General features: G+C 39.2%; 1 protein-coding gene and 1 long non-coding RNA gene across 3 annotated transcripts in view; one reads left to right on the top strand and one right to left on the bottom strand.

Annotated features, from left to right (window-relative positions):
* Nucleotides 1-1,572: 1,572 nt before the first annotated feature.
* On the bottom strand, nucleotides 1,573-9,834 carry LOC106523976 (uncharacterized). Its single transcript, XR_001310958.1, has 3 exons — nucleotides 9,753-9,834; nucleotides 9,577-9,674; nucleotides 1,573-2,332 (listed from the first exon to the last, which is right to left on the bottom strand). It is a non-coding gene; the product is annotated as an uncharacterized LOC106523976 (long non-coding RNA).
* The window catches only part of arhgef33 (Rho guanine nucleotide exchange factor (GEF) 33), a 12,903-nt gene continuing 4,719 nt past the window's right edge, over nucleotides 2,308-10,491 (top strand). Inside the window, exons 1-11 of one of the 2 annotated variants that reach the window (XM_014017577.1) lie at nucleotides 2,308-2,390; nucleotides 5,839-5,882; nucleotides 6,715-6,879; nucleotides 7,087-7,208; nucleotides 7,394-7,521; nucleotides 7,625-7,735; nucleotides 8,224-8,350; nucleotides 8,818-8,950; nucleotides 9,547-9,654; nucleotides 9,807-9,899; nucleotides 9,992-10,140. In XM_014017577.1, coding sequence (XP_013873031.1) covers nucleotides 2,339-2,390; nucleotides 5,839-5,882; nucleotides 6,715-6,879; nucleotides 7,087-7,208; nucleotides 7,394-7,521; nucleotides 7,625-7,735; nucleotides 8,224-8,350; nucleotides 8,818-8,950; nucleotides 9,547-9,654; nucleotides 9,807-9,899; nucleotides 9,992-10,140 — 1,232 coding nt within the window. In that variant the 5' untranslated portion in view covers nucleotides 2,308-2,338. Of the gene's footprint in view, nucleotides 2,391-5,838; nucleotides 5,883-6,714; nucleotides 6,880-7,086; nucleotides 7,209-7,390; nucleotides 7,522-7,624; nucleotides 7,736-8,223; nucleotides 8,351-8,817; nucleotides 8,951-9,546; nucleotides 9,655-9,806; nucleotides 9,900-9,991; nucleotides 10,141-10,491 lie in introns of both variants that reach the window. The other variant, XM_014017576.1, reaches the window with a different exon arrangement.

The raw sequence follows: 10,491 nt of genomic DNA, 5'->3' as shown, positions 1-10,491 counted from the left end.
AATAAATAAATAAATAAATAAATAAATAAATAAATATAAAACACCAATAAGTTTAAGAGGGTCCCTCCAATCAGAAACAATTTTCTCCCCCCTGGAAAATTATTGTGACCAACAATCCACACAAGGCTAATTGTTAAGGCAAACCACTCTACAAACATGTCACCCTCTCCAGTTACCACATGTAAGATAATAAATAATAATAATAAAAAAATCTTCTGCCAACTAAAACCAAACCTCCCACACTGTCATCTCTCCTCAGACTCTTAAAACAAATGAGTCTACAAAATATACAATTAGTTCAAACAAAGCAGCAGTGGGCTGGTCTCTGGGAGACACCGACTCAAGAATTATTATTAAAGAATCTATAAACTGAACATAATATGGGTCATAACATTCATAAACCCTGCTTTGTATGATTTCATATAGTCCTTTTACTGTACATTTAATTTTACATTTAAAGGACATTTGTAAAAAATTAAAACAGGAGAATAATAAGCGCTGAACTTTAAACTTTAGATCTTGATCTACTGGAGATAATGGGATTTTCCAGCTTCATAGGCATATCACCCAGATGGATTTTTTCTCCGAACTCAATTACTGCTAAAAAAAAAAAAAAAACAAGTTTTGTTTTGTTTTTTGTACAGAGGGGCATGAACAGCGCAGTCTCCTTCTCCAAACTCACATGTAAGGACAGCATCAGATGATGTGTGGGAATTATGCAACCTTCAAACCCAGGTCTGTTGCTGAGACGAGGAGCAGCAGCTGAGAGGTTTGTCTCCAGGCTTTGCTGTCTGACCAGAGAAACTCAAAACACATCCTGTAAACACAACAAAACAGACAATATGAATGCATACTGCCTGCCATCTTTCATGCCAGAGTATTAAACTGATTTTATATTTTGATGAGAGATCAAGTTGGCTAGGGTGGATAAACTGTGGCAGCCATTTTGGATTGGTTTGGTTATTCAGCTGCAGATGTCCATTGATCACTGCATGATCTCAGTTAGGTACTTGTTGTTGTTGACATCGTTAGATTTAGATTTTTGTTATATAGTTTATTGTTTTGATTTTTGTCTTAAACAAATTGTGTGTAAGAAGGAAAAGTGTATTACTTTCATACTGTTACACTGTGTTATTATTGTTGCAGTTATTTGAAACAAGACATTTTGTTTGCCTAAAATCTTTGTCCTGTCTTTCATCATTATCAACTAATCTAAAAGAAAACCACAAAATAATTAATGAACATGACAATTCTAGTAAGAGTATTGGTATCGGTGATACTATCCCTGTATTTACTTGGTATCGGATCAGTACCAAAATACAGAGTATTGTCCACCCCTACTGTAAAGAGCTTTGGATGGAAAGGTGGTACATGTGATTCTTATTTTCATTTGTTCAGTTTTTGTGACATCAATCATTTCTCCTCAGCTCTGCTTTTCAGCTCTTGCCCCGCCCACTCTCACCTGTTCCCACTTGTCATTCTGCCCAGGTGTCTCCACTGCACTCATCAGCCCCAGTCCTTTTTAGTCCCTAATCTTCGCCTCACTCACCAATGGAGCATTGTGTGTTCTTCAAGCCACTTCCGGTTCACCTTGTGATTCCTTAGTTGCGTAACCTTTTTTTTTTTTGATGTTGTTAAAACTAAACCTAGTTTGTTTCGAGCGCCTCCTGTCATTCTGCTTTCCTGCTGGATCCAAATCTTCCGAAACCCTGACACATTTAATAAGATCAAAACAAACGACTGAAAACCCAGCTTTGAACTTTGTCAGCTGGTTGCAGGGAGAAGGGAGATTTTGTTACAAAGCTTCTAATCACTAGAGTCAAGCTGAAATATTTCTCTGACTCTATCATATTGTGCTTTTTAAGCCTAATTAATGTAATAAAAGGGGAAGAAAAACACAACTTCATGTTGACACATTTCTGTGTTAGCTCCAACACACCCAGCTTTCAACTTTACAAGACCACTGCAATAGCATGTTCTTTTTTTAAATATCTACACAGCTGTGCGAATCATCCTAATTAAGAAGCAGTCACGCCTCTTTAAATCTAATAGCTGCAGTATGTGCCTGGGAGATGAACAGACGTCTCCCTCTCCACTCCTGATCTTTACCCTCCGTCCCTCCACTCCTCTGAAGACAAGGAGCTTTTTGTATCAAAGAGGAATCACAGGACTCACATGCTCGGGTTGGGAGAAACTGAGTGATCACAGCAAATGATAAAGTCCTTCAGAGGAGACAACTGCAGCTGGAGCGGACTGAGATCATTTTGGTGGGGTTCGACAGGAATTTCAGAACAGCGTGATCCAAACTGGACCTGAAGGAGCAGGACTGTACCTGAAAATGGAGAATGACAGAACCAAAACTGAGGAGAGGTTGGCGAGCCTGTCAGAAGGTAAAACTGGAGATGCTCACACAAATAATTAGAAAAACATTAAATTGAACTTTTTATTATAAATATTCAAACTCATTTTTCATCAGAGTTGATTATCATTGTAATTATTTCATTCTTTAGAATATTAAACATGAATGACTCCTGAAATATATATTAATGTTTGAAATTATAGATTGAAATGACCACTGCAGACTTTTGCAACAGTTATTTTACATATACATTATATATGTTTTACAGATGTTTTTCATTTGCTTTAGAGGTAAAGTTGCTGGCTGTGTTTTGTGAAATGTTGCTAATACTAAAAATCTAAATTTCTCATTTCTAAGAAAAAAATGATTTCAGTACATCTGATGATTTCCAATCCAACACAGGCTTTTTATACGATTTCCCAAAAACCACGCATTCAAAAATCAATCTTCACTCAAATGAAATAAGTTAATGTGCCTTTTGTGCAGTTTAGTGAACAAAATCAACCCATTACCAGAATTTGATTTAGTATTAAAGTAATGCACAAACACTAGATGCCAACATGTTCTTTCCTAAAGTTTAAAATCCTAACCTCGGGTGTTCACCACTACTCTTCAGAGGCGTGTTAAATGTAATATAATTATGAATGCATTCTAAACAGCAACACTCCCCACCCTTGGGTTCGACACTTGTGAGACAACCAAGACCAAGCTAAGCAAGCAAAAAGTGATTCATATTTTACTTTAAGGTTTTTTGACATCCTTTTAAAGTTTTTATCGAATTCAGTCAGGTTCACTGGTCCTGGTCTAACTCCAGACCAGACTTTCTTACAACTTTAGAAAGAAAATGTCTAAATACGAAGCAATAATGGACTGAGTATTTATTTCAATATGTTTTTTGTTTACAGGGGGAAAACATTTTTTTTCCATTACTGTAAGACCCCAGTGACTTAGATTAATCCTATTATATCGAAGTCCATGTATAAAAAATGCTTTGATGCCAGAAGGCATAAAAATATTGATAGTAGCAGTCTGATATGAAAATTCATCTATTCTAGACATTTAATTGTATTAATCATATTTTTGTATTGTTATGAAGACATTACTTGTTAGTTATCTGCTTTGAATAGTTTGCACTGACCCACCAAAAAAAAAAAACAACCTAAAACTCAACTAAACATCTGGATGAACTGAAATCGTATCCTTTCACGCTCCTGTTCTTTCAACAGGGTTAGACTTTATGTTCCAACACGCTGCAGGACAGTAGCGTTACGTGACGTCGTGCCAGTTTTCTCCTAACTGCAGATGAAGATAAACACTTGTTGCCACAGGAAATCTGGTCTCGCAGACGAAAACACGTCATTGTTGGACACGTTACGCTCTTTCTTCTGCTCCGCCATGCATACACAATGTGTTGTGCCAGTGGAACGTGTCTATTATGCATGATAATATATGTGAAATGCGTATTTGAGATGACCCCACCTCCAGTTTGGACTGCAGCTTTGACCAGTGACATTTCCTCGATAAGCAAAAGCATTGTGCTTCTTTTCAAACTGGTGCTCTGTCCCCAAATGTCCCAGATTTAAAAGTCTGTAAAGTCTCTAAAATTTGCCCATGAATTTAATAGGACTTCGTGCTGCTGCTCCCTTTACCACAAATAAAAGTCCTATTGTTGCAACTACAGAAAAAAGACTGTAAAAACTTAATAAAAATAATTCTAAAGCTTGAAATTGTTCAATTTTCTCTGACAAATATCACTTTCCCATGACTGCTAAAGCAAACTTAGCTTGTCCCGACTTCAACCTTTGGGTCATAATTTGTTGGTCATGAGTTTTTTTTTTCTGCCAGTAATTATATCACATGCAGTCATGCTGAGTGCATTGAAGATTATTTTGCTTTTATAAAAGTTTTAACAATAACACTTGAACCTGTTTTATCAGGTAGTATCTAAGTCTAATATTGTGAGCATGTATTTCCTTCAACTGGCTGGGTTTGAGGGGAAAGGAAAGACAAACACAGATTGACTGGTCCAGGTGTCATTTCTCTGGGGAGAAAGTCAAGAAAAAACATATTCATCCATCCATCCATCCATCCATCCATCCATCCATCCGTCCATCTGTCTGTTTTCTTCCTCTTATCTGGGGTCGGGTCCCGGGGGCAGCAGCCTAAGCAGAGAAACCCAGACTTCCCTCTCCCCAGCTGAGGCCAGCTCCTCTGGGGGAATCCCAAGGCGTTCCCAGGCCAGCTGAGAGTCTCTCCAGCGTGTCCTGGGTCTTCCTCAGGGCCTCCTCCCAGTGCGATGTGCCCGGAACACCTCACCAGGGAGGCGTCCAGGAGGCATCCTTACCAGATGCCCGAGCCACCTCAACTGGCTCCTCTCGACGTGGAGGAGCAGCGGCTCTACTCTGAGTCCCTCCCGGATGTCCGAGCTTCTCACCCTATCTCTCTTCATAGCAATAATTTCCAATACAAAAAAGTCTAGTCCTAAAAGTAGACAGTGTCAACCTCACAGGCAGAAACTGGAAGTTGGTTCCACAAGAGAGGAGCTTGAGAAGTGAAAGCTCTGCCTCCCGTTCTGCTTTTAGAAACTCGAGGAACCCCAAGTAAACCTGCAGTCTGAGAACCAAGTGCTCTGTTAGGAAAATATGGGACAAGACGGAGGTTTAACACAAACTGATCACTGAATGGGATTTTGATGACAGTTATGCTGACGATTCCTTATTTAATGAGACAATCTGGTCATTTATGAAGTCGTGTTTTGCTTATTATTAAACAGTTTTTATCAGCTGTGACAGTCATAAAGCACAAAGGAGAGAAGAGTAGAAGTCTTTGTGCAGGCTAGGCTAACGGCTAGCCAAATGAAAGGGGTTTAAATATTTTTTTTTTTGTTAAGACTTCAACTCTTCAAAAAAAGGACACAGGCGTGAAAGAAATTATTAAATCTCTACACTTTTACACAATGCCATTTTTTAATATATTTTTGTAGTTATTTCCTAAACTGAAGGTCTGGGTTCCTATCCTGTTGTATGTGTGCAAACAAATGTGCTGAGAGGCTGCTGAACACATCAGTCTGCCTGATCGGAACACGGAGTCACAACAAACGTTTACTCAGCTCGTGGATGACTGATATGTTGTGCAGTTATTTGGGTTTGTTTTGTTTGACTGAAACTATCAGAGGAGATAAACAGTTTTATCTCTGAGCTCATGAGAAACTTTCCAACTTTTCAAACTTGAGATTCAGCTTCAGTAAGATGTTCACTTTCATCCTATTGACTTCTGAGCTTGTGGCTATTAAAGGTCTTAAACTTGAGCTGCTTTTCTTTTTATATTGGCTTCATTTTTCAGACTCGTGCTGCAACTTTTGGAATGTCTACAATCAATACCTGCTAATTATTCAGATATTGGCTTTGATAAAATTTTAACCTATTGCCAGTAGATTTTGGATATTCTTCACCTAACTAAGCTGTTTTTTTTCCCTTCAGATACCAAAGTAAATGTGGAGGAACCTCCTCTGGAGATTACTCAGGTAAAAAAAAAAACAATAATTTTGCTAAGCTTGTAATTACTTCATGAAATATAATTTTCTGAACCAAATCAGACATAGCTGTAAAGCTGAATAAAGACTCCATTTGAATAAAATCACTCAACATTTACCAAGAACTCTTATGTCAGTCTTTATACAAGAAAACTTTGAATAATTTCTGGCTTTGTGCAACTGTTGCTCCAACTTGAGCCTGCGGCAAAAAGCATTTCTGACTTTGGACCACATCAAACGTGACCTTTTGAGCGCACAAAGCAAACATTGAAGTCAGGAGTTGCAGAAAAGTCAACAGTCAGCCTTGCCTTATGGCTCTTCACTCAGAAACGCCCATTGTTGATCTGATTTTCTTCCCTAGATGTGCTAAAAAAATGAAATAAATTCCAATTTAATTCTAAGCAGAACAGAATTACATCAGCATAAGCTGATCTTTCCCACCACAAACAAATACACATTCATTTTTAAAGAATATTTAAACTTCACAGGACCTCTATTGAGTCTCCTGCCTGATGCTTTTCACATGACTTTAAGGAAAAACAACACAGAGGCGGAGCAATAAGAAGCTGTGATGTTCACATGAGCTGATCTGGTTATCCCCGCTGAATAAATTCAATCAGCAATGTATGAGAAACCTAAGAATGAAAGTGCAGGAGGAGGATAAACCGTTCAGTGATTTTCTTCATGTAAGAAATGAAGATAATTTAAAAAAAGGTGACAATCCACTGAATGAGTTAAATCTAAATGATCAAAAGTAGACCAATCACAGGAAAAACAAAACCTGAACACAATAAAGTTAAATCTAAAACTTTTTGTCCTGCAGCTGCAGGGCCTGTTGGTGGAGCTGCGCGAGGGGCTCCACGCGGCTCTGACTGATCTCAGCGAGCTCCGCCAGAGGGACCGCGACCTGGAGGAGAAGCTGCAAGCCCATCAGACCGATGTGGACGATAAGATAATGGGCCTGAAGAACTCGCTCAACTCATTCAAGGTGCTGCAAACACCCATCCGTTTTCTTTTATCTGTTTTCTTTCATGGTGACCGTCTATTATTATTGTGATGTTTAGTTTTTTTTATTACTGATTTGATCATTTGAGGTCGTAAGGTTGTGCAACTTTTTTGGGGGGGTTCTTCATACAGGACACAACCTAAGCAGTTAATTGAACTGATGCCATCGCCTGATAAAATCTGATTGCAGGAAGAACTGAATGTAGCTTTGTTCCATATTGAGGATGTTTCCAGCAGACAGGCAGAGGTGCAGAAGAGGACGGAGCTGCTGCAGTTTGAAAGCAACAAAGATATCATTTCAGTTCCACACAGGTATGGTTGCGACAGTCTCTTCGTCACCGATCATTCTGCTTTAGGGATTTATTCTGAGGGTCCTTAGAATCTGTTGAGCCCACTATGTTGAACTTTACAGAGATGTTTGTTTTTAAACCCTGTTGTCATTTAAGACAGAACCTGACAGTATTATATATATTTTTTTCTGTTTCTTGGTTCAGCAGAAGAAGAAGCTCCAGTGCTGACGCGCTAACACCACCGGAGGATGAACACATCTGTCCTCCCAGCCAATCAGATCTCAGCATTTACCAGCACAGCGCATCTCCACAGAGGAGCAATACGTCCACACAAAGTGAGTCTGTGCCTGTCATAATCACATCCTGGCATCTTAATATGGCAAGCCCTAGTATTCAAATATAAGACTCGAAATCGCCCGTCTGGTCCGCATGTCGCAGCTTCCACCTCCGAGCAGGAGGCTCAGCCGCAGCAGCAGAAACCTCCTGCATTGGGCGAGAAGAGCAGCAACGGATTTGAGGCCGAAATCTCCAACAATCAGACTGAAAACAGTAAGAAAAGCTCTTGAAACAAACAGCATGGCCTTTACAACTTCTACACCTTTACATGTTAAGAATTCAAGGAAACTCCTAACTGTAACAAGTTCATGCTGTGTAAAGACTTGAAGCCAGGAGAGAAGAATAGTTAATTTAATATTTATTCCCTGCTGCTGAAAGGCAAAAGCAGGGGAGTTTTCCAAACTGATTTCTCAATATACAGTACGTATGATCTTCATTTAAAATTCTGGCATTTAAGGTGGCATTCCTTCAAAGAATGCAAAACCTTTATTTAAACTATATATAACCAACATTTTATGTATATGTATGCAAAAACGCCCATGTAATGCATGGCAAACATAAAACTAAAGCTTTTGCTGAACCATTTCATATAATCATCTTTGTCTTATTTTAACAAAACTAAACATCTAAATATTACAAAGAGCACACAAATATAATTACAGCTAAGCATTTATTGTATGTTGTGATAATTCTGTGCACAGATAAGAGACAAAAAGCAGCGCTGGAGCTGCTGGAGTCAGAGAGAGTCTACGTGTCCCATCTGTCTCTGCTACTGAAGGCCAACATCTCCTTCAACGGATCAGAGGCTCTGACGCCCAAAGACAAACGGTAACACAAAGACATGAACACACAAAATCTGTCTGTATGTAACGGTTAATGAATAAGGAACAAATGTTTCCTCTGCAAAAAGGTTATTTTAAAGCAACAATGAAGATAGATTATCAAAATGACCCAGACAACCGTCACAGATTTCTAACTCTAAATTGGCCTCTGAGCTAATTTAAAAGCTAATGTTGAGGGGACAACAGGAAATAGATAAATCAAATAAAAGAAGGTATAAACACCAGTGAAAGGGAGACACAGCTTGGTAATAGAATCACTGCAGCACACGTGTTACCAATGAGAAAAAAAGCTAAAGTCAAACCGAACTACAGCTGAACTCAGTCACCTTTAAAAAAATAATGACTGAATTTAAGTGAACCGGCACAAGCTTCTGCAAAAAGATGTTTGTATGATTGTGTGTGTTTTCCACAAATTTAATATCCGGGGTTCTGTTCTCATCTTATTGTTTTCAGTCCGTTCCCCAGCTCTTTAAGGTTTCTCATCCAGCAGCACCTCGAGCTCCTCCACACTCTGCAGGAACGTGTGCTCAAGCTCCAGTGGCAAGGCATCATGGGAGATATTTTCATGAAGCTCACCAGCAAAGAAGTAAGGATCTGTTTGGTGTAGGATCAGCTCATGTGTGGACTCACATAGATTCATGTGCCGTAAAATCCTGTTTAATCCTAACAGCTCTGATGAAAGAAAGCAGCAGATTTTACAAACAGAGCCTTGGGATTTAATGAACGTTTTAAAAACATTTCACTCTGAGTTAATCACTAGAAACACATTCAAAACTGGAATATAATGTAGGGATACAGGCTTTATTCTTTTATTTAATAACATAGATATTTTTAGATTGTTGCAAAGGATCAGTGGTGCCTTTACATTTGGTCAGCTTCTGTGTTGACATGCCATTTGAATTTTGATAACCAACCTACAGAAAACGATTAAGGCCACAGAACAAAAATACATATCTTTTCCCCCCCGAGTTCTATGGTTCTATACCTGCTTTAACAATTTGTTGCTTTACTGAACACAAAACTACTGTAAACACAGCATTTAAAAAGTGGGTTCTACTTAATCTCTGGTTTCAAAAGAAAATTTAGCAACCTGTCTAAGCTCAATTTTGACCGATATAAACAAATAAAAACAGACATAAACTGTGATTAAATCAAGCCAGCATCTTCTATGTCATGTTTCAGAGTGATTTCCTGGACTTCTATGTTTCCTACCTGAAGGAGCTTCCAGACTGCCTGTCAGTCATCAATCTGCTTGCTTCTAGCTCCATGAAGACTTCAGTCTTTCTGGAGGTAAGATTGAATAAAAGGATCTAAAAAAAAGTGATTTCAATTTGCAACACCAGCATCTGTGTGATTTAAAGACCCTTTTATAAAGATGACATTTGTACCAATTTGTTTTCGCCATCTGTCCCATCTGTGCTCTGATTGGTTGCTGACGTCAGAGCGACATCATCGGGGATGAATCCAAACCATCCCTTTACACGCTGCTCCTTCAGCCCGTGCAGAGGATCCCAGATTACCTGCTGCTGCTTCAGGTGACACCAGCACAGCTGTGGAAGAATTAATCAAATTTAATACAAAGAAGTCTGTTTTGATTCAAATCAATGAGTACATTCATGTGTTAAAGGGGCTTCTTAGACAAACAGATACAGATCACCCAGACTACTATCTGCTGCTGGTGAGTATCCAACAGTTCAGGTCCTTCACTGCGCAGTACCACCACCTCCTTCAGCACAACCAGGAGCTTCTGCTGCTCAACCGCAAGGAGGTGAAGAGGTCAGGAGACACACACACGTTTGTTCTTAAACCCCGAGGGGACCTTCCATTGACTTACATTCATTTTTTAGATTTTATAGCCTAACCCTGACCATTTACCCTAAAACTGTCCTAAACCTTAACCCCACACCCAAAATCAGCCTCTGAAGTCGTGGGGACCGGGCTTTGGTCCCCACGAGACTGTGTTTTCCTGAAAAATCGTCCCTACCAAGTAGCATAAACAAGGCCACACGCACACGTTTGCACAGCTATCCATTTGGGGACATTCCATTGACTTCCATTACATCTCTACAGCCTAACCCTGACCACAAACCCTAAGGCTAACCTCACAGGTACCTACCTGACCCTAAA

The sequence above is a fragment of the Austrofundulus limnaeus genome, unplaced genomic scaffold (assembly GCF_001266775.1).
Source record: "Austrofundulus limnaeus strain Quisiro unplaced genomic scaffold, Austrofundulus_limnaeus-1.0 Scaffold172, whole genome shotgun sequence".
Classification (NCBI taxonomy): domain Eukaryota; kingdom Metazoa; phylum Chordata; class Actinopteri; order Cyprinodontiformes; family Rivulidae; genus Austrofundulus; species Austrofundulus limnaeus.
The sequence above is the reverse complement of the archived record's forward strand: the minus strand, read 5'-3'. Positions and strand labels throughout refer to the sequence as shown.